The sequence below is a fragment of the Salminus brasiliensis genome, chromosome 2 (assembly GCF_030463535.1).
Source record: "Salminus brasiliensis chromosome 2, fSalBra1.hap2, whole genome shotgun sequence".
NCBI classification, from domain to species: domain Eukaryota; kingdom Metazoa; phylum Chordata; class Actinopteri; order Characiformes; family Bryconidae; genus Salminus; species Salminus brasiliensis.
The window spans coordinates 7875113-7899854 of record NC_132879.1 but is presented as its reverse complement, the minus strand read 5'-3'; the positions used below and the strand labels follow the sequence as shown (position 1 = coordinate 7899854).

At 41.5% G+C, this 24742-nt stretch overlaps 1 protein-coding gene across 2 annotated transcripts in view; it reads right to left on the bottom strand.

Annotated features, from left to right (window-relative positions):
* trappc9 (trafficking protein particle complex subunit 9) overlaps positions 1-23964 on the bottom strand; it is a 316053-nt gene extending 292089 nt beyond the window's left edge. The window contains exons 1-7 of one of the 2 annotated variants that reach the window (XM_072674281.1): positions 23883-23964; positions 21342-21940; positions 17197-17342; positions 15757-15882; positions 10744-10770; positions 5682-5803; positions 74-199 (exon numbers count right to left, since the gene is read on the bottom strand). In XM_072674281.1, the coding sequence (XP_072530382.1) occupies positions 74-199; positions 5682-5803; positions 10744-10770; positions 15757-15882; positions 17197-17342; positions 21342-21925 (1131 nt within the window). In that variant the 5' untranslated portion in view covers positions 21926-21940; positions 23883-23964. The remainder of the gene's footprint in view (positions 1-73; positions 200-5681; positions 5804-10743; positions 10771-15756; positions 15883-17196; positions 17343-21341; positions 21941-23882) is intronic. The other variant, XM_072674282.1, reaches the window with a different exon arrangement.
* Positions 23965-24742: the final 778 nt, after the last annotated feature.

The following is a 24742-nucleotide window of genomic DNA, read 5'->3' as shown; positions in this document are numbered from 1 at the left end:
AGCAATATGAAGAATCACCCTGCCGACGGGCCATAGAGAGGAAGTGTATGAGGGGTGGTGTTTTTGTCGTTACCTGTCCCAGATTGATGTAGACAGCGTTCTGCAGAAACTCTGAAGCCTCCATGGCTCTTTTCTGAATGGCCAAAACTCGCACTGCCTTCACACACGCCTCCAACTCGATCACCCCAGCATTCTTATACTGTAAGAGAGGGAGTGTGTTGTACTTAATAGAAGAACTTGTAGAAGAACTTTATGGAAAACTGGCCTTTCTCAATCCTGGGCTCCCCCTACAGTCAGGAGGCGTATTCAAACTCTGAGCCACCACTAAAGGACACATTTTTCTGGACGAGCTGAGAGATACAGAACCATCACAGAAAGTTGCCATTTTTGCCCAGTGTCTTTATTACTGTGGAATGGTATACATTGACCTTAACTGAAGCAGAGATGTCCGGCAGTTCTATAGGTGTCCATCTGGGTTCCTTAGTGACCTCCAGGGTGAGCTGCTAACGCAACCTCTATAAAATGTTGGTAGGCCGACCGCCCTGGGAACGTTCATCGCTGTTCCAAGTTTTCTCTATTTGAGAATCAAGGCTTTCACTGTGGTTCGCAGGTTCGCAGAGTCTCAGTGACTTCGTAGCTCTTTTCAGACTGGCTGATTTTAATGACGTGGTTTCACATCTCTATTTGACTTTCTTTGGAAGGAGGAATCATGTGCTGCTTTTTGAGATCGTCTAGCCTGCTTCACACTGCCAGACGATTCTACATCTGTCTATAAGTGATGCTTAGATTCAGATGCAGTCTATCGATAATCATGCCTGGGTGTGGTGAGTGAAACTGAACCCACCTGTCAAAGGAATTTGGTTAGCTGGTTGATTTCGTAGCTATGGAGGCGATTACTTTTCACATGGGTGATATAGATTTAGAAGAAATCTTGATCTTCAATAAGTGGAATGATGATGCAAAAGCTGTATTGTGTGTCTACTCATGTTCTTTATCTTATAATAAATTAGAAACATTTAAATGTAACAAATCAAGCAAAACTAAAGATATTGGGAGAGGAATTTGTACAGAACAAGTTTGTGCAAGTACAATAAACACAACAGCAAACTTTAGGACCTCAGTCCCAAAACAGGACAATTATAAACCCTGAATAGAGGTTCTTCTTCAGCATTCTTCTCCCTGGTCTACCAGCTGCTGTTTCATACATAGGTCTGCACTCTGCTGTTAAAAGTATAAGATCCTTAAGGAACTTTCAGATGTTCTTAAATTTGAAACTGTGCTTTGAGGAACCGTCAAGCAAACCTTTTTCTTCTGAAACCCTGTTCTTGAAGGTTCCTTAAAGCACATTAAGAGGTTCCTTCACAGTTTCAAATTGAAAAACCTCCAAAGTTCCTCAAGGATCTTATACTTTTCTCAGTGCAGGACTGATTCTGGACTTCTTGTGGTGGATTGGCTCATTAGCACTGGTTTGCTTTCACACAGAAGAACTTCTTGTTTTTTGAACATCACTTTTATGCACTTAACTTAACCAAACGAACCGAACCAAGTGCTCCTATGTCCCTCAGTCTACATCCTCCATTCTAAGAGCTGTCCTCAGATCAGCTCATTCAAAGTGAATAAAGTCAGAGTGTAATGAGCAAAAGCAAAAGCTCCTACACAGAGAGCAAAACCAGTCAAACTCTGATACACACTCTTGTTCCGCCTGTATGATAAAGAACAGTAGATTAATGAGAACCCAGTCAGTGTGTCAAACAGGCTTTACCTCATTATCAACCTGAATACAGGGTATGTTTAATTTAACAGTATTTTTGAATACAATACCTGCATGAGTACAATGAGCCTTAACAAGCCCCAGTTCATTAGGATGAATCAGAATTAATTGCTTGAATATAATGAAACGACCAGACTTGCTCTTTCTGCAAGGGCTGATTCAAAGACTGCATGTCCTTTACCTCCTTTTAAGGTGAACCAAAAACGTGGAGACATATTAAGGATTAATAATAACCTTAATAATATAATAATGAAAGCCTTAATAATTCAACTATGTCCAGGGCTTTCTGGTCTTATCCCCGAACAAACCCTACCGAAGTGCAAGACTGAGACCCATCATCTCTGAGGTGACTGATTTAATGATGGTGTGATATCCAGTACATTGACAGTGCTGTATTCTGACTGTCTCCAGGTTCTCCAGCTGAAACGCACACTCTGTTCTCAGAAATATCAGAAATATCAGCATCAAGAAACCGGAGCTGACCGCTGCCATCACGGCTCAACACTGGTTTTATGTGAGGGAAAACTGCCCCCTAGTGACCACTATCAAAACACCTAAAAGGCAGGAACACGCTGTATCAATCTAACGGCCTACAACGCCATTGAACCACAAAATCTTGTGTTGAGTTGTACAGAACTTTGAAGAGCAGGTCTCAAAACATGCATACTGTTCTAGACTGTTCTCCCTGATCACACTGATCATACCTTCGTACCTTCATTTCAGATGTTAGAGGATCTTGAAGGAGATGGTTCGACAACTGTGTGAAGAACGTTGTTCTAGAGTATTCTCTTTATTACGAGACATCACAGATCAGGAGGGAGATTTTAGAACCTGATTTTAGCTTGAATGGGGACAATGTGGATTTTTTTTGGGGGGGTGGTCTAGAGCAGTGTGAATCAAGAAGCAGTCAAGAAGTAGTTTCTAGAACATTGTGGGGCGAGGGCAAGATTCTATAACAGCTCAAATGGAGGTACAAAGGTACAAACTCAAAAGGGAGAACATTCTAGACTGTTCTTACTGATTCACATTGTTCCAGAATGTTCTCCCCGATCACACTGTACTAGAGTTTGTACCTTTGTACCTCCAAAGGTCTTCTCAATCCACACTGTTCTATAATTTGGTCCATCATTCTCGCTGTTGTAGAATCTTGTGCCTAATCCACACGGTTCCTAATTCATTCTTCTCCCTAATCACATTGTTCTAGAATCTTTCCCATGATCCGTCAGAACGATCCTCACAACGATCCAGATTTCCAGCTTTTTCTTTTGTGAATCTTCTGCAAATTATATTGTTTAGTTCTATCCATCGTTAAGCCACAATGTTCTACAACATGCTTTTATATTCCAACTGTTCTAGAATCTTCACCCTAATTACAATGTTCTCGTCTATTCGTGCTGTTCTAGAATCTTCACCTTGTTCCACACCGTTCTATAATATGCTCATCTATTCATACTGTTCTAGAATCTTCACCTTGTTCCACACCGTTCTATAATATGCTCATCTATTCATACTGTTCTAGAACCTTCACCCTGATCCACAACGCTCTATAATGTTCTCATCTATTCGTGCTGTTCTAGAATCTTCACCTTGTTCCACACCGTTCTATAATATGCTCGTCTATTCATACTGTTCTAGAATCTTCACCCTGATCCACAACGTTCTATAATGTGCTCGTCTATTCGTGCTTTTCTAGAACCTTCACATTGATCCACAACGTTCTCTAATGTGCTCGTCTATTCGTGCTGTTCTAGAACCTTCACATTGATCCACAACGTTCTCTAATGTGCTCGTCTATTCGTGCTGTTCTAGAACCTTCACCCTGATCCACAACGTTCTATAATGTGCTCGCCTATTCATGCTGTTCTAGAACCTTCACCCTGTTCCACACCGTTCTATAATATGCTCGTCTATTCGTACTGTTCTAGAACCTTCACCCTGATCCACAACGTTCTATAATGTGCTCGTCTATTCGTGCTTTTCTAGAACCTTCACATTGATCCACAACGTTCTCTAATGTGCTCGTCTATTCGTGCTTTTCTAGAACCTTCACATTGATCCACAACGTTCTCTAATGTGCTCGTCTATTCGTGCTGTTCTAGAACCTTCACCCTGTTCCACACCGTTCTATAATATGCTCGTCTATTCGTACTGTTCTAGAACCTTCACCCTGATCCACAACGTTCTATAATGTGCTCGTCTATTCGTGCTTTTCTAGAACCTTCACATTGATCCACAACGTTCTCTAATGTGCTCGTCTATTCGTGCTGTTCTAGAACCTTCACCCTGATCCACAACGTTCTATAATGTGCTCGTCTATTCGTGCTGTTCTAGAACCTTCACCCTGATCCACAACGTTCTATAATGTGCTCGTCTATTCGTGCTGTTCTAGAACCTTCACCCTGATCCACAACGTTCTATAATGTGCTCGTCTATTCGTGTTGTTCTAGAACCTTCACCCTGATCCACAAGGTTCTATAATGTGCTCGTCTATTCGTACTGTTCTAGAACCTTCACCCTGATCCACAAGGTTCTGTAATATGCTCATCTATTCATACTGTTCTAGAACCTTCACCCTGATCCACAACGTTCTATAATGTTCTCGTCTATTCGTGCTGTTCTAGAACCTTCACCCTGATCCACACCGTTCTATAATATGCTTGTCTATTCATACTGTTCTAGAACCTTCACCCTGATCCACAACGTTCTATAATATGCTCGTCTATTCATACTGTTCTAGAACCTTCACCCTGATCCACAACGTTCTATAATGTTCTCATCTATTCGTGCTGTTCTAGAACCTTCACCCTGATCCACAACGTTCTATAATGTGCTCGTCTATTCGTGCTGTTCTAGAACCTTCACCCTGATCCACAACGTTCTATAATGTGTTCGTCTATTCGTGCTGTTCTAGAATCTTCACCCTGATCCACAACGTTCTACAATGTGCTCGTCTATTCGTGCTGTTCTAGAACCTTCACCCTGATCCACAACGTTCTATAATGTGTTCGTCTGTTCGTGCTGTTCTAGAACCTTCACCCTGATCCACAACGTTCTATAATGTGCTTGTCTATTTGTGCTGTTCTAGAACCTTCACCCTGATCCACAAGGTTCTATAATGTGCTCGTCTATTCATGCTGTTCTAGAATCTTCACCCTGATCCACAACGTTCTACAATGTGCTCGTCTATTCGTGCTGTTCTAGAACCTTCACCCTGATCCACAACGTTCTACAATGTGCTCGTCTATTCGTGCTGTTCTAGAACCTTCACCCTGATCCACAAGGTTCTATAATGTGCTCGTCTATTCGTACTGTTCTAGAACCTTCACCCTGATCCACAACGTTCTATAATGTTCTCATCTATTCGTGCTGTTCTAGAATCTTCACCCTGATCCACAAGGTTCTATAATTTGCTCGTCTATTCATGCTGTTCTGGAACCTTCACCCTGATCCCCAACGTTCTATAATGTGCTCGTCTATTCATGCTGTTCTAGAACCTTAACCCTGATCCACAAGTCTTTTTAGTGTGCTAATCAATTCGCACGGTTCTAGAATATCCTCTCTAATTCACAATGGTCTACAGTGTACTTCTCCATTCACACGGTTCTAAAACCTTCACCCTGACCCACAATACTCACAAGGTTCTAGAATCTCCTCTCTAATCCAACACGGTCTACAGTGACCTCCTCCATTCACACTGTCCTACAATCTTCTCTCTGATCACAATGTTCTAGAACGTTCTCCACCCTTCTCACAAGTCTAGAACTCTCTCAATGTGGTTGAGTAATGCTCTCCTTTTCTCCACTCACACTGTTCTAACAAAGGTTTCCCACTGTACTCCACTGCCTCGGGGTAAGGAGGTAAACTGTGCAGATCTGATTTCACGTTAACAGACTGGCTCTGTGTGCTTCACCTTTCCGTAGTAGGAGATGGCCTCTTTGTACTTCTCAATGATGTCCTCCTGACTCAGACAGTTCTTAGCTCGTCCGATCTCGCTGCTGGTGTCCGCACTGATGCCACTGGTGGTCAGAGCGCCTGTCGAGAGAAAAGAAGAGAATCAGAGGAGGAGGGGGGGGAGGGACAGAGGGTGAGATCTAAAAACTTGACAGAATCAAAGACGGCAAGAAATAGAGAGTGGCGGAACAAGAGAACCAGTCACAGACTCCAAAGAAAACACACATCAGTTATCACACACACACACACCATGCATGCTGTAGTAACACTCTGACATAGCTCTTATAACACACCTATGACAGCGATACGCAAAGAGGGTTGTCTATGTTGCCTATATAGACGCCTATTAAGGTCAGGTTGTAGAGAAGAGAAACCCATGCATTTAATCGACACGGATTTAACAATCTTTTCTACAGCGATTTCAAACATGTTTGGTGTCACAGGCAAATACTGATGCACCCACACACACTTGAATTAACCCATATATACAGCTCCGGAAAAAAATAAAGAAAGCACCCTACATTATTGGGTTCTCTGGTTTTACTATTTATAGGCAGTGTGTTTAGGGAAATGAACATGTGTGTTGTATTTCATAAACCATGGACAAATTCCAAAAAGAAATTCCCCTAAATTCCAAAAAGAAACATTACTATTTAGAGCATTTATTTGCAGAAATGACAACTGCTCAAATACAACTGCTCAAATAATGCAAATAAAATATTATAAGAAGTTATTATTCAAATTTAAACATCACAGTACTAATAACTGAATTTAGAGAGCATTCAGAAATCACTATGGTAAAATAACCTTGACTGCCAATCACAGCTTTCATGTCTTGGCAGGCTCTTCACTAGTCTTTCACGTTGCTGTTGATGGATATTATGCCTTTCATAGTGTGCAAATTCACTCAGCTTTGTTTGATGAAATACCTGGAATAAAACGGCTGCCGTACACATAGAGATGCAAATTTTAGAAATACAATTAAGTTTAAAATTAGAAAATTTTAATTAAATTAAATTGAACTACATTAAACTAAACACACATTATATATTTAACTTATATTCAGATTAATGCCGAAACAGACTGAGCAGGGCTCAAAGCATCTATGCAGTTTGTGTTGAGCACTGATGTCGCCTGTATATCTGGATGCCTTTGCTTTCACTTTTGACTGTAGATGAACATGCATAAACAATGATTTCTCTTATTTGTTACAGTATTTCACCAAACAGTACTTCTCTGACTCCTCTACAATCCGAGGCTCTGATTCTGAGACTCATGATCCACAGACGTTTAGCATTGACTCATTAGCATGTTGAATTTGATTGGCATTCAAAGAGGTCTAGTGTAAAAACAGTGGTGTGCTACCTCGGAGAACAGCTACCTAGCTAACTTTTTTGGGTACGTTTTGCATGGCACCGCCTTATGTTTTAGGAATTTGGCCCTTAATGTAGACCAAAGTAAAACAAGGCCTTAATCCCAGTCCTGGAAACCCCATAAACATTGCATTTTCATGCTGTAACATACAATTAGACTCAACATGTAAGTATCAAACCTAATATGCACCAAATCAGAAGCCTGTCTCACAAAGCAAGTTCAACTAGAGGCCCGGTCATATGGATGTCCATGCAAAATTCCATGCTTCTATGAGATTTTGTATACACGCAAATTCAAGTCTTTGACCAGTGTGACCAATGACACAGTCTGTAACGTCTCTGCTCTGTCTGAGCCAACATGGAGGAAGCTCTGATTACTGCAGTTCCAATGCAGGAGATAAAACAGCTACTTTTTGTGCAGATTACAATTTAAATGCAAGTAAGAAGTGGCGTGGTACACAGTACTCAGTCGGGAGGAAGGTTTAGTTGGTAATTATCTTTTCTTCTGTGGTTTTTAGTAGTTTTGATAGTGTATCAACTGGTTGGTGAAACTGCTAAACCAAATTTTACTTGTATTTTACACTGTCTACATTGGTAATTTCCATCCCCATTCGCAGCCACACCCATTTCATGAGGCGAGACAAAATCTAGAGCTACATTTATCATCCAAAGTGTTTTTTGTTGTTGTTGTTGTTTTTACAACAAACAATTTAACACTTCAAAAAAGCAATGTTGCTAAAAAAAAACAGAAACTGCCTGTAAAATTGAGTGAATGCCAATCTTGTCAAAACCATAAATGTTGGGAAAAAAACATAACTTTTAACATTACTTACGCATAAATTTAGTGTCACAGTGTAATTTTAGAGCACCCTTAGAAGTGCACTGGTTAGTGCAGTGAGTGAAGTGCAGAAGTGTGCAGAGAGGGGGAGCTGGACCGGATAGGAGAGCAGAGTGTGTTTAAAAGGAACGCTACCACTTTTCAGTTCTTACAGAGGGAGAGGTCCAGGAAAGGCTGCAGTCGCTCTAAATGGAAAGTTCTCAAACTGCTCCGAGAGACGGGATCTCTCGCAAAACAGCTCTGATGGAAAAAACATCAAATCAGGTGAACAGAATGTCCTTATCAGTAGATTATGGGAATGTTCACAGGGAACAAGATGTTCAGGGAGGCCCACATTGCCCAATTTACCTCACTCATGATTAGAGATGGATAACAGGCATACATTTTTTTATACATGAATGTATAAAAAGCGGAATATCCCATCATCCTTCTGAGCTTGGCTGGAACATGAGTGAAACTGAAGCAGCACTAGCCTACTTCCAGATATGTTGGGTTCCTGCTCATTTCCATGACAGAGACTCCCACATAAGGTAAGAAGACTGTCTGATCAAAGTAAGCTCAGAGTTGCAGAGAGCTGGCTAAGCAAGAAGCCCTACTTTATGAGACAGACCCCCAGTGCGCTACAGCAGGAACACACAAACACACCCAGGTCATCCCCAGTGTGTGTGTGTGAGTTCTGGATGGAATACTAAGCGCTCTGTCGAAGGTGTGAGATACAGATCAATGTCAGGTGTTACTCATCTGTGCTTCTTCAGAGACTGTCGGGCAGCAGCTGTGAAATTAGCTTCAATCAGCAAAAACAAACAGCATCGATCAATACAAACACGAGACGGGCGACAGAATCATGCACATGGCCTCTAGAAACAGGACTGTAAACCATGACACACAACGTCAACACAAGAGAGGTCAAGAGATCACAGAATTAAAGAGAACTACAGAGAACCCTCAATCCAGCACACTGTAAAGGGTACCATATTCTACCTTCCTCCTGCATAAACATTAATACCATTAGAACAACAGAAAAGTGACTTCACAGCCCTGTGTGTTTCTCGTTACTCTTAGCCCCTCATTACAGAAGCTCATCATCCAACACCTGGTCTTATCTGTTAAGTTCTTCATTGGTGGAACTGAACTGAACAAATCAATACAATGTCTGGAATTCACCGAGACGATCAGCACCCAAGCCTGTGTTCTTCTAACTGTGCTTTTCTGACCACTTTTCTGACCACTGACTTTATGTTTATCTGGGTTTATTCTAATGTTATATAGAGTTTTACAGGTAGACACACTCACTGACCACTGACTTTATGTTTATTTGGGTTTATTCTAATGTTATATAGAGTTTTACAGGTAGACACTCTCACTGACCACTGACTTTATGTTTATTTGGGTTTATTCTAATGTTATATAGAGTTAATTACAGGTAGATACTCTCACTGACCACTGACTTTATGTTTATTTGGGTTTATTCTAATGTTATATAGAGTTAAGTACGGGTAGACACTCTCACTGACCACTGACTATGTTTATTTGGGTTTATTCTAATGTTATATAGAGTTAATTACAGGTAGACACTCTCACTGACCACTGACTTTATGTTTATTTGGGTTTATTCTAATGTTATATAGAGTTAAGTACGGGTAGACACTCTCACTGACCACTGACTTTATGTTTATTTGGGTTTATTCTAATGTTATATAGAGTTAAGTACGGGTAGACACTCTCACTGACCACTGACTTTATGTTTATTTGGGTTTATTCTAATGTTATAAAGAGTTTTACAGGTAGACACGCTCACTGCTGAGGTTTTAAAGCATTGTTATGGGTGTCTAAGACTTTTGCGCATGACTGTGCAGTTGTGAGGACCGTTGCACACAAGGTTGGAGTAAATACAGTACATTTTATGCAACAGTACCCCCTACTGATTGTTCCTGTAAGTTTTCAGCAGCAGCAGGAACACTGTAATAGGGGTACAAGGCATCCGTGCATCTGTTTACCTGAGAACATACATTTATCAGCAAAAGTCTCATATAACTGCTTAATTCTATTGTATGTAAAAAGTGTTTTAAATACACAGTAATGTGCAAAGGTTTTAGTCCCCTATAAAAATCAATCAAAGCCGTGTTTATTTCCACAGTAAAACACTAATTTTATACTAAATACTAATATCATTCCTACAGAAAGTCGTGGTGGTTTTCCATCACTGTGTTCATTAAAACATCTCCAAACTTCTCCTCATGGGTCTAGTGTTATTTATAGTCCTCATCAAACACCTGGTTTGGTAAATCAGGGCTTAATGATGGTAAATCTGGTAAACTACTGCTGCTACTGATGGAATTGAACACATCCACACTGCTGGCTGATGGGGGCGTCCAGGAGAAGCCTGGAACCAAGCTCCGTTCTACTTTCTTCAGAATGAGAAGATCTTGTTCTTTTTTGCTGGATTTAAGTACCTGTATCTGTTCTAATGGGATCTAGAGTTCGTATAGTAAACATTTTCCTATTGCTGAGATATACTATAGCTGGAAGGTATTCAGGACACTTACACATCATGAAACACATTTAAAAGAACAACAACACAACACTATCAATGTGTTCCACAAACAGCAAAGAAGAGCAATGGCCAAAACTCATGATTCAAACACAAAACAAGAACTTGAACAAATCAACTGAATGAAGATTAATTGTGGAAAACAGGCAGAAAATCATAGAGAGACACTCAGAAGTTAGAGCAGAGTGCGAGCGCAGGCTCAGGCAACAGTAACGGCGGACTCTAGTGCTACAGCAGGCAGGGCAGTACTGTACTGTACCTGGGTCAATGAGAACCTCCTGAGCCCCTGAACACACACAGACACATACAAACAGACAGACAGACAGAGAGAAACAGACAGCCTGGTTGACTCTTCGGCTTAAGCTGCAGGATGCTGGAGCAGGGTTAGTTCTGCACGGCACGCTTCAGCACTGCTGCAGGTTATGGCAAACAACATTCTCCAACACACACCATCACACTGATTCAACAGGCCTAGACCCGAGAGCACTGGACCACTGAATATCCATGAAGGAACGGTGTGACGATTGCTATATGATATTTAAAAAAGTGTGTAAATGGTAAAGAGTTACTGTAGAACTTTTATTACTCTGAGCCAATCAGTCTTTGTAGGAAACAAAACAGGTTTCAGGTCCAGAAGTATTTGGACAGTGAAACAATAGCCAATAGCTGTGTCCCAATTCAGGGGCTGCATCCTTCTGAGGCTGCTGCATTTGAAGGCTGATTGCATCACAGATGCACGACTAGGCTGTCCTATTTCGAAGGCTCCTTTTTATGATGCCGAGAAATTCGTACTTCCAACAGGTGGTTCCATTGCCAGCTAATATATCCCAATATTCATTGCATGTCGGTGAACTGTAGAAATGTCTAGGGGACAGGAACAGTGTTTCATGATGCAACGGTAAGGGCAGGAACAGCAGTGCTGTAGCACAAACAGGAAATTCGCCATTTCGGTTTACCCTTCGCGACCTATGCAGCCTACGAAGGATGCAGCCCCTGAATTGGGACGTAGCTAATGTTTGTAATTTTGCCTCTTTATGCCACCTCAACAGATTTGAAATGAAACTTCACTATATAACTGAAGATGTTCAGAAGGAATGCCATTTTTACACACTTCCTCCTTTTTATAGACTCAAAAGTAATTGGACAAACAACAAAATGATAAGTATAAGGACTAGTATTACTATATAAAAGCAAATATAAAATATAGAAGGCTGGAACTTATGAACATCACCAAATACTGATGTTCCTCACTTGAGACTCTTTCCAGGTCTTTTCTGAAGCCTCCTTCAGTTGCTGCTTGTTTGGGGGTCTTTCCTTTTTAGTTCTGTCTTCAAGAAGTAAAAAGGTTCTTGAGTTGAGATCAGATGAAAGACTCATCAGTAAAGTGTCGTCCTATCAGTTTTGGAGCATCTGACTCAGAGCAGATTTTAGAGCTCTGTACTCTATCCATACACTGGCAGCCACACATTCCTATGCCATAAGAGTGCCTCCACCATGTTTGACAGAGGATGTGCTATGCTTCAGGTTTTGAACCCTTCCTTTCTTTCTCTATACACAAGCTAATATTTGGTTTCATCTGTCCAAAGAATCTTGTTCCAGAACTGATCAGGCTCTTTCAGATCTTTTCTATTAGCCTAATCTGGACTCTCTGTATGGAAAACCCTCTGCATTTACATTCACAAAGGAGTCTCCTGGTTGTAGACTTAGATAATGAGCCTACCTTATCTAGAGTGTTCATGACCTTCACCATTCAATCACATATCTATTACTTCTCTGCAAGTCCATTGAGGTGGTGTACTGAGACAAAATTACAGACAGTACAGACACTGTGTCAATGTCCAAATACTACTACTATACTAGCTGGATTCACAAAAGCCTTTTAAGAAATAAATTAAAAACTAATTCTTCTCATTTTTTTGCTTAAGAAAAATGTTTCTTCAAGTATTCTTTAAAAAAAACTTTTGAATTTTCAGATTTTCTTCTTAAAATTTTACAAGAGATTCTAAGAACAATAAAATATTTTCTTAACTTTATGATAGCCCCACACTTGTCTTAAGAGTGTAGCAGTTCAATTACAGAATTAATGTCTAATTTAACTGGATTCAAAGTGGAGATTGTTCTTAAAGTGCTGTCAGTGTCCACATAAGGAAAACTGAACACTATTATTAAACCTGTAAGATTATTAAAAATTTTTAAAAATGTTATTTTGCATTGATTTCAAGAAGTTGTGAAATACTATAGCATAAAGGTCTAGGTTACAATTGGCCTAAATACAAAAACAGCAATGAGTGTATTAATAAGATCTAATTTAACATTGATCTTAAGAGCCTTCATAAGTTTTTTGCCTATGAAAGCTTTTGTGAATCTGGCCTGTGACTGTAATTCCAGTATGTAGAATCATTGTGGAAAACACGTAAAATTATTGAGGACGTAGTCGAATCTCGAATCTGGAACCTGAGAATGTGCATCGTCACCACACCTCTAAAATTGTAGTGGTTGACTTTAACACACAAGTGATGATGATGTATGTTTGCTGATGTTAACTGGAGAATGATTTGCTGCTGTGACCGAAAACATTAACCACTAAACCCATTACAACCTTTCCAATATCAAGCAATGATGAAAACACACAATAACACTTTACTGAAGAGCAGACTTTGGAAAACGACATGATATCTACATTAACATGTCTAAAGGCTTATTCCAACAATCAGTGGTCATAAAGGCCAGAGAGTGTTAAGAAACATGTTGGAATAGGCCTTTATGAATGATTATGTATGCCAGCAGTCACGCAGGGCTTATGTAGGCATATGACAGCCTTATGAACACTGCCCTCAGTAAAGTGCTTCCAGACAGTCTGTATTTAATGCAATTCAGCCACAGTTTTAGTTTTATAGTACACATGCTGCAGCAGCACTGAAATTTAAAGCGATAGTTCATCCACAAATGAAATGTACACATTTCCCCCCTCTTACCCCAACTGTAGTCAACCAGTCAAATCATGTTTGGTGTCTTAAGGTGTTTATAAAGCTAATAAGTGAACCTTTTACCCCACCCAGCATCACGCTAAAGTATGCAGTAGATCCTGGCTTTAAGCTAATGGCTATTATACAGTCCAGTTTATAGACAACCAGGACTCATACAGTGTCAGAAACCACTTACACCAATCAGCCATACCATTAAGACCACAGACAGGTGAAGTGAATAACACTGATGATCCGATGAAGTTTCCAGTGGCATCTGTCAAGGAGTGGATTTATTAGGCAGCCACTTTGACATGAAGCAGATTTTAATGGCTAGACGACTGGGTCAGAGCATCTCAGGAACATCAGGCAGATCTTGTAGGTTTTTTCTGGTATCAGTACCTACCCAAAGTGCTCCAAGACGGGACAACTGGTGAACCAGAAGCAAGGTCATGGACACCAATGGTTCACCTGATGTGATTCATGGAGGCCCTACCTCCAAACTTACGTGACTTGAAGGATCGGCTGCTAATGTCTTGGTGCCAGATCCCACAGGACGCCTTCAGAAGTCTCAATGGATCAGAGATGTTTTGGCGGCATTACAGGGACCTACATGGCTGATCGGTGTAAGCAAGTCTATTAGAGATTACCGAACACCTACAAATGGTTTGAGGAAAGTGTGTGAGATGTAGGCATGACATTAGCACCATGCTCACTGATGGGGTATATGCTGCAATATCACTGTAGCTCCAGTGCTAAGACTCCAAACACGTCTGAACAATATCACTTAGGGTAAAGAGGGGATTTGGAGATCTGATTTTTGGACAAAGTATCGCTTTAAAGAGCCAAACTGTAACAAAAAAAACCCAGAACAGACACACAATGTTAGAAATTTTTTCGGAGACACGCAGGCCTTTAGCACACCTGTGTGATTACACAATCCCCGTCTTAAAACCTCTGTGTTAAACATGCCTCCCCACTCCCCACTTACCACATCAGCTCTGTATTAAACCTGCATATCAGCAATGCACTGTTAAAGAACTGCAAAACAGGAGGAAGCTCACATGCAGCGTCTAGTGGAAGCATTGTTAGCAGCATCAGTCCATGTTTTTCTGCATTAGTTGGTTAAAGAAGCATTAGAAACATTTAATATTAATATACCAGGCCCACTTATCAGGTCATTGCAGTTTGAAGAACAGAACTGTGTTTATTAAACACAGTAAAGGTAATTTCACATAGAAAAGCATTTGGTCAGGACATGCTCCAAGGCAAACCATCCCTACTTTACCCTGGGAACTAAACCAGGTATTCTTTATACTGGACACAATACACTAAATAAACAGTCACACTGAATACAAGGTTTTTATATAGACCAGAACATTGTTACTACTGTCTAATCTGTCCACACATCCCATGTTTTCTTCTCTCTATCCATTCACAAGTGCATCCTTTTTCCATTCACTGTTGCAGCCATTCACCCAGACATTCTTCCACTTTCTGTTCCATTCATCCATCCATCCATCCATCCTCCTATATGCTATTCCATTCATCATTCTGCTGGTTATCTAATGCATTTATTCATAATTCCATTCATTAATGCATCCACTATTCCATCCATCCATGAATTTAATATTTCACTCATTCATCATCAATTTATTATCCCATCCATCCTTTAATAATTCCATTTATCCACCCACACTTTTATTATTCCATTATATTCCACACATCCATTCATCCTCTAAAATTTTTGCATAAATCCATCCAGCCATCACCTAACCATTCCATTCATCCTATCCCCCATCCTCTTATTATTTCATCCATTGCCTTGCATCCATTCGTCCATCTTTCCATCCTCTTCTTATTTTATCCACCCACCCTCTTATTATTCCATCTATCCATCCTCATTGTATTTTACCCGTCCATCTATCCTCTCTTTATTCCATAAATCCATTCATCCTCATTTTATTTGTCCATGCATTCTTCCAACTATCCATTAAGTCTCGTTGTTTTCATTTTCAGTACACTCAGTCTATAAACCATCACAGAGATTCCATATTAGTGGTTATCAGAAGAGTGTGTGTCTGTGATTAGACAGAGGACATAAACAGGACTGAGGGTGGCAGTCTGCATGAGGGTGCTGAGTTAAGGGAAGAGGAAAGCCAGTTCAGCAGCAGTCGAGGTAAGAGATGTTTCATTGGCTTAGTTAAACTACATAGGAATCCTGCATTTGTGAAAATATTTAGACTCTATGATTCACCTTAGCAGCGTTTGACCTACTAATACAGTCAGACCTGCAGCTTCAAACTGACCTGGCCGATGCCTCTTTCCCGTATCTGTTGCCGCAGAGATGCTGGGTTTGCGTGCACCACTTTTTCCCGCTGTTCCCCCTGGGTAGTGGAATATCACTGAGGCAGAGCACAGCCCCTCCAGAGCAGCTGAGAGAAACAACGAGTGAAGAACAACAGTGGATACAAGTAGTACATAAAGGGGTTAAAAAAATAAGAAGTCCTCAGACAGCTTGTTAGAGCTATGGCTAGAGCTATGGTCCACAAACCTCGACCCAACAATCAGCAGCCAGTGGCTCCTCTAAGCAGCTGCCTAGCACTCTGAACACTGACATTACTGATGCTCACAAAGCAGGAGAAGACTAACAGAAGACAGCAAAGTGTTTTCAGAGACTTTTTCATTTTTATTCGCAACATAATTAGAACCTGTTTATGGAAAAACCTGCCTCCTATTTCCAATTTCCCCAGATTTATTAAAAAATTACTGTAAAACGCCAGAGGGAGCCCGTGAGCGAATCCTTAATGAATGGGGGTAAATAGAGCTGCTAAAAACTTAAATAGTCAAAAATTAAACAGTGTTTAACCACTTCCTTTAATTTTGGAAAGTAGAATAATGTCTTTCACTTAAAAAGCAAAGAAAACCCACCTGTATATTTCCATTTCTCTACAGCAAACAGGTTTTACACATTACAGATGCTAGCCCTTATGGCTACTGAAACGGGAGCTATGGCCAGTTACAGAACAACAGCTTTGTTTGGTGGTAGCTATGGCCGTCAGTTAACGTCCTGGTCAGCTAATGTTATGCTATGCTAATGTTTAATGCGACTACCTTTGCAATGTTAAACATTATTACAATGCGTTTACACCATACCACACTCCCCTGTCTGCTCATGGCGGCTGCCGGGAAAGCGATTTGCAAGTTGTAAAGCTGTTAAAATACGTCTGCAGTGCTGAGACATCCTGTGTAGTTCTGTGTTGAGGAAATTAGGGCGTTTTCCATTATGAAAATGATCAAACAAACACTCATAAACCATGATTTTGCTCAAATGCTCCATATTAACGCATTCATTTTGAACCCGCTCAGGAACGCCCTCTTGTGTCTGACAAACCCGGAAGACCTTCTCAAGTGGTAATGCTCCTTTACCCAAGTGCTTTTAAGTGATTAAAAAAAAAGCAGTTTCCAGGAACAATGGGGGTCAGGTTGAGGTCGGGAAGACAAATGGGAACATCTCCCCAACTGTCAAGCACAGGGAGGGGAATCTATCATGCTTTGGGCTTGTGTGGCACACATACTGCTGGTATGATTGGCTGACTTAGGTTGATTAACACAGACTGCAGGTGTGTGCACCATGTTTTGGCTGTGTTGTACAGACATCTGAATTCCCCCGGTTAGACAGAACCTCCGAACAGGGAAACACACTAACATTAGCATTTCAGTCTTCATTCAGAAATCCTGATTCTTACCCCCCAGCCACAAGAAGTCGTTGACGGAGCGGAGAAGCTCCACCGCCATATGGTAGTGGACCAGGGCGTCCTGCAGCATGCCTGCCTGCAAACACAAGTCCCCAACGTGCTTCCTCATGCGGCCCTGGCAGCGCTTCTTATAGTGCCTGAGAAAGAAGATGATGAAGAGGAGGAGGGTGAAGGTTTTCCTTTAGACTTTCCAATAAGTAATACTGCAGATATGTGATATTTAACTCAATACTAAGGTTGGATTGATCCAGATCTGCACTCAAATGAAGCTTAAAGACGTTCAGTAATCTCTAAGGGACATATGTGGTGTGTGATTTTTGCCAAATTAGCCTATTCATATAATATAGAATAACAAAGGAATTTAAATGTATATCTTTAATACTTTTTCCTAATATCCACCACTGACTTTATATTTATTTGGGTTTATTCTAATGTTATATAGAGTTTTACAGGTAGACACTCTCACTGACCACTGACTTTATATTTATTTGGGTTTATTCTAATGTTATATAGAGTTTTACAGGTAGACACTCTCACTGACCACTGACTTTATGTTTATTAGGGTTTATTCTAATGTTATATAGAGTTTTACAGGTAGATACTCTCACTGACCACTGACTTTATGTTTATTTGGGTTTATTCTAATGTTATATAGAGTTTTACAGGTAGACACTCTCACTGACCACTGACTTTATGTTTATTTGGGTTTGTTCTAATGTTATATAGAGTTAATTACAGGTAGACACTCTCACTGACCACTGACTTTATGTTTATTTGGGTTTATTCTAATGTTATATAGAGTTAATTACAGGTAGACACTCTCACTGACCACTGACTTTATGTTTATTTGGGTTTGTTCTAATGTTATATAGAGTTTTACAGGTAGATACTCTCGCTGACCACTGACTTTATGTTTATTAGGGTTTATTCTAATGTTATATAGAGTTTTACAGGTAGACACTCTCACTGACCACTGACTTTATGTTTATTTGGGTTTATTCTAATGTTATATAGAGTTTTACAGGTAGACACTCTCACTGACCACTGACTTTATGTTTATTTGGGTTTATTCTAATGTTATATAGAGTTTTACAGTTAGACACTCTCACTGACCACTGACTTTATGTTTATTTGGGTTTATTCTAATGTTATATAGAGTTTTACAGGTAGACACTCTCACTGACCACTGACTTTATGTTTATTTGGGTTTATTCTAATGTTATATAGAGTTTTACAGGTAGACACTCTCACTGACCTCTGACTTTATGTTTATTAGGGTTTATTCTAATGTTATATAGAGTTTACAGGTAGACACTCTCACTGACCACTGACTTTATGTTTATTTGGGTTTATTCTAATGTTATATAGAGTTTTACAGGTAGACACTCTCACTGACCTCTGACTTTATGTTTATTTGGGTTTATTCTAATGTTATATAGAGTTTTACAGGTAGACACTCTCACTGACCTCTGACTTTATGTTTATTAGGGTTTATTCTAATGTTATATAGAGTTTACAGGTAGACACTCTCACTGACCACTGACTTTATGTTTATTTGGGTTTATTCTAATGTTATATAGAGTTTTACAGGTAGACACTCTCACTGACCTCTGACTTTATGTTTATTTGGGTTTATTCTAATGTTATATAAGGTTTTACAGGTAGACACTGAGTGCTGGAAATCATGGGTGTCTCAGACTTCTGCACATGCACTGTGAGAAACACACTCTTAGGAGAATTTCTAACATGTATGCTAACAGTTACCATCAGCTCAGATCAAACATCTTGACCTACTGGTCCAAGGCCAGGTTCTCTGACTGCTCTGCTACAGACAGGAAGTGGGTGAGACGCAGACTGGAAGGAGCAGAGCAGGGGGGATGAAAGCAGACCACAAGCAAGACTGAGGGGCACCAAATCAATCAAAAAGAAAAAAGACAGACATGAACTGAATCTAATCTCTACCTCAGCCTGGCACAGGAACAGAGGAGGGCTGAATAAAGCTTCAAAAGGATGGAAAGAAAAGGGAGCGGGTCAATGAATTAAAGGAAAGACAGGAAGTTTGTCTGTGGTCTGGGTGGGTTAAGTGTTCCTGTTTTAAGTGCCTGAAAGCAAAATTTGATAAAACGATACGTCACAATACTGGAATGGACAAAGAAGAACCAGAGGAAGGACATGGAAAATAATACTATTAAAAAAGTGTCTATGAATGACTTTTATTCAGTCTCTACACTCTGCACTGAATCACCAGCTAATTAAAATCAATACTTTGCCAGCATTCTGCATCAAGTCATGGCCCAAATTCAGAGGTTAAAAGCTAACTCTAGGCAGACCTGGGAAGGGAGAATGGCTGACCAGAGGCTAAATGCTAAGACTAGACAGGCCTGAGAAGGGAGAATGGCTGACCAGAGGCTAAATGCTAAGACTAGACATACCAGAGCAGGGAAAATTGCTGACCAGAGGCTAAATGCTAACACTAGACAGGCCTGAGAAGGGAGAATGGCTGACCAGTGGCTTAAAGCCAACGCGAGACAGGCCTGAGAAGGGAGAATGGCTGACCAGTGGCTAAATGCTAACACTAGACAGGCCTGAGAAGGGCGAATGGCTGACCAGTGGCTAAAAGCTAACACTAGACAGGCCTGAGAAGGGAGAATGGCTGACCAGTGGCTAAAAGCTAACACTAGACAGGCCTGAGAAGGGAGAATGGCTGACCAGTGGCTAAATGCTAACACTAGACAGGCCTGAGAAGGGAGAATGGCTGACCAGAGGCTAAATGCTAAGACTAGACAGGCCTGAGAAGGGAGAATGGCTGACCAGAGGCTAAATGCTAACACTAGACAGGCCTGAGAAGGGAGAATGGCTGACCAGTGGCTAAATGCTAACCCTAGACAGGCCTGAGAAGGGAGAATGGCTGACCAGAGGCTAAATGCTAAGACTAGACAGGCCTGAGAAGGGAGAATGGCTGACCATAGGCTGAAAGCTAACACTAAGTGGACTGGAAAAGAAACAATGACTGAATAAATACCTAGCTAACATTAGGCCCACCAAAGCAAGTGCTGCTGCCTCTGGAGAGGCTGAAATGGCTAAAAGCTAACCCTGATGACTGAATACTAAGTGGTCCCTGTGAGCCATCGCTCAAATCATTTAAAATGAATTAAGTGTCTTAAAGTACATCTGAGGATTTTTCACCCCAACCCAAATGACACACTTTTTATCATTCAAACAACTTCAAAACTGAACAAATGCACTCTGTGGCACCTTCAAGCCCCGACACTAGAGCACTGAAGTGCAACCAGGAGCTGGCTGAAGCTGGAGCGAGAGGGTGGGGTGGGGCTGGAGGGTGACAGGAGCAAACTAAGCGTGGACTGAACTACCAGCTCACCTTTTCACACCCAACAACAGACTCACAGGACAGTATGGAAGAAAAGAAAGAAGAGAGACAAATAAAACAAGGCAAAACAAGAAAAGGAAAAGAACTTAGAAACATGAAACATGAGGCCGATACAGACAGACTGGACTAGACGGAGACAGCTGCACAAATGTGGGATGAAAGTCCAGGATCTGCACTTTCCACACTGTTTCTTTGCAAGTGAAAAATAACAAAACTCTAAGGGCCCTATTTCAGCGATCTGTTGGCGAGCCGTCATTTAAGGCGTCAGTGTGTCTTTACTATCGTAACGACTGGAAAGGTACCCCCCCTTGCACGGATCGTAAATGAGCAAAAGGCATGTGCAAAGGTAAGTCTCTGAATTAATCATGGGCGTGTTTTGGGTATAACGTGCAATAAACCAATCAGCGTGTCACTCGCCATTCCCTTTAAGATCCAGGTGCGGTCTGACTTTGGCAGATTGCTATTTTAGTGGAGCAAAGTGGGATGTACGCGCATTGGGCACACGCCTGTGTTGACGTTTCAGTGCCAAGATAGCAAAGAACGTCTCACTGACTGACTGTCTGCCTGCCTAGGTTGTTTTCAGGCAGTGATTTACCTGAAAACACAGGCTCATTTCGAGACCAAGGTGGAAAATAGACTGTTGGCGGGGTGTAAGATAGCAATGAACATCACAACACGTCTTGCACTCTCTATGTGACCATGGGCATTCAAAAGGTGTTAGCAGATGTTTCCCCAGACCCAAACTCACCTGCTGTCAGTGTCCAGCCCGACAAAGTCCTTCTTCTCGAAGGGAACACACAGGAGCGGGATTTTGTCGCCAGATTTGTCCGTGGCCCTGTCCAGACGTTTGGACTCCAGCACGATGAAGATGGACTCGACAAAGTCCTCCACCCTCTTCTCCACGTCAGGGCAGTTGTCGTAGCTGGGGTAGAATGCCACATCGGTGCGCTGCTGCTCTGCGATCTCCCCCTGCAGGCCGAAAACCAGCAGGCGCGAGTCATACAGCGTGGCCCCGAAAAGCTCCTTTTGGCCGTGGAAGCGCTCGGCCGTCTGCGGCCACTCCTTGGCAGTGGCGCAGCTGGTCACCGCGACCAGACCCACGACCTTACGGTGCGTCTGGAAGTCGCCCCACTCGTTGTTCTCTGGTGGGTAGTGGTGACGGTAGCGGATGAACAGCGCCCGCTGAGAGTCGCGCACGGTCACTTGGTTCACGCTGGAGATCCGTTTGTAAATGCGGAAAAACTGGTCCTCTGGGACGATGCCCACTGGCTGTACCACCACCAGCACCGTCTGGTGGTCTTCTGCACACTGCATGTAGTCTGGGACACTCATGGCGGCACACAACAACTGTGAGATAAAAGCACGACAAAAAATGATTAAAATCTTTCTTTGAAGCCATAGCTTGGTGTTTATTTTTGCTTGTTTATTGGAAACTTTCAAGCACTTGGTCTGGATGGGCTACATGTCTTTATTGTGGAGCTCACAGAAGCAGTGTTTAGGTCAGGCTACTGGAGTGGACTGCTGACTACCGGCTTCGTCCGAATACTTTACTGAAACATACTTCTGCTGATATGGCAGCCATGTGGATCCATAAGCTAGTCGACTCTACCAGTATATTTGCCGAGGGCCTAAGATACAGATCAGCAGAATAAAGGAGCGCAGAAGTATAGAAACTGTGAAGTATGGAAACACCAGGGATCAGACTTAGCTTAGGTGGTTGCAATATTCCTGCTGAAAAATCCAGCTCCAGACCAGCCTTGGCTGGTAGCTGGTTTCAAATGGTCTAATCAGGACTTTGGTGGTCTAAGTGGTTGACAATCCAGGGGAAAACATATCTTAGCCTGGTAACCCATCAGGTTAACCTGGTTAGCTTAGCTCCTGACCAGTATAGTGCCTGTTTTATTTGAGTGTGATGGACAATCTGGTCATACAAGGCTGAGTAGTTGCAAAGCTGGACATGCTGGTGGACCAGCACGGTCATTGTGGTCATGCTGGTCAACAAGCTTGGTCTACTGACTGTCTTGTTTGGGTAGGTCATACTGCTAGACCAGCTAAACCAACAAACACAAGCATAGTCAAGAACTAAGCTGGTTTGCCCTACATCTCTGACCTTTTGAGGCCCGATTTAACCTTGCGAGTAATCTAGTAATCTAAAGATGACAGAGCTTTCTCTGTAGCTGCCCCAGAAGTGTGGAATAGTCTACCACCCTATGTAAGGACGTCACCTACAATCGGTGCTATCAAGTCAAATCTGAAGAAAACCTTCCTTTATTCTCAGGCTTTTTCTTTCTAAATGGTTTTACAGCTCGGTGTTTTATGTCTAGGTCATATCTTAAGTATCAGATATTATTTAGTTGATTTCTTTACTAAAAAAGGTACACTGTACACTGTACAGCGAAGTGTGTCCTCCGCATTTAAACCCATCTGTGGTAGTGAACACACACTCACACTTACACACACACTAGTGAACTAGGGGCAGTGAGTACACACCCAGAGCGGTGGGCAGCCAACTCCAGCGCCCGGGGAGCAGAGAGAGGGTAAAGGGCCTTGCTCAAGGGCCCAACAGTGGCAGCTTGCCGAGCCCGGGAATCGAACCCACAACCCTGTTATAGTTAATTGTAATTGTACAGCGCTTGGCACTTGGTTGGCTTCGGAAATCTTTAAATGTGCTTTAGAAATAAAGATCCAGACTGGACCTGATTTCACTGCAACATCTGAAACACTGAATCATGGATCCGGATCAATTTAATGTTGTTGTTGTTGTTGTTGTTGTTATAATTCACTTGTTTACTTATTGAATTTTTACTCGTTTTTATTCATAATGTAGCTGAAACTGATGGATAACCCTCAGCTTATTTTCCAAGAGTAAATAAATAAATAAAATAAATCTAAATAAGTGTAAATAAAAGATTTTGCTGGCTAACTTGGATTAGACAGCACCTCTGCAGCACCCTGCTGGTTCACACGCTGGGCTGAGCTAGGCTAGGCTAAATCACAGGGCGGTTTAATAAGCAGGCTCACTTCTTATAGTGCTTATATAGTGAATATTTGTATGTTTATTATTATTATTATTATTATTATTAATAATGATGATGATGATGATGACAGGTAAATAAAGGGGAGGAGGGGGGAGAGCCACTCTTTCCGGGAGTGTAGAGGCTAATCTCCAGCACCTCCACCGCTAAAACCAGCTATATCAAACCCTGCCAGCCTTCTGAACATGCAGGAAAAAAGAGGGTTTGTGTGAGATCGTTTAATAACAGTATAAAGTGAAGAATGGTAGACTTACAGGACGATCAGAGCCCAAACACCTTCCCTTCAAAACACACTTCCCTCCTCTTCTCTGGAGCTCTGACCGGCTTCGTCTTCCTCGTTTCTGCCCCCTACAGGCTCGGAGCCAAACCGAAAGGCCTGTTTTAGGGGGGAGCTTCGCAGAAACGGCTAAACTCTCTGTATAAATCAGTGGTTGGGGTGTAAATGAATCATTCCGAGTTGGGTTGTAGAGAAACCTACAGCTGAATGGTAGGTTGCTACTGAGTTTCACATGTAATGCTGATGGTGCTAAATCAGACAGGTAATCATAATCCCTTATGGTAATACCTTTCTGTGACAGACCCCAATATATTCTGATCAAATATATATTTTATATATAAAAATATTTTACCCACCAGCTGTGTGCAATGGGACCAGAAACACAGCCATTTCACCATTTACCCTCCAAACTTACCAGTGAAGCCACCACCACCACCAGGTGTGTGTCTACTGAGATAGACAGACAGACAGACAGACAGACAGATAGATAGACAGACAGACAGATAGATAGATAGACAGACAGATAGACAGACATATAGATAGATAGATAGATAGACAGGCATATAGATAGATAGATAGATAGATAGATAGACATACAGACAGACAGACAGACAGACAGACAGACAGACAGATAGATAGATAGATAGACAGACAGACAGACAGACAGACAGACAGATAGACAGACAGACAGACAGACAGACAGACAGACAGATAGATAGATAGATAGATAGACTGATTGACAGACATACATACAGACAGACAGACAGACAGACAGACAGATAGATAGATAGATAGATAGATAGATAGACAGACAGACAGACAGACAGACAGACAGAT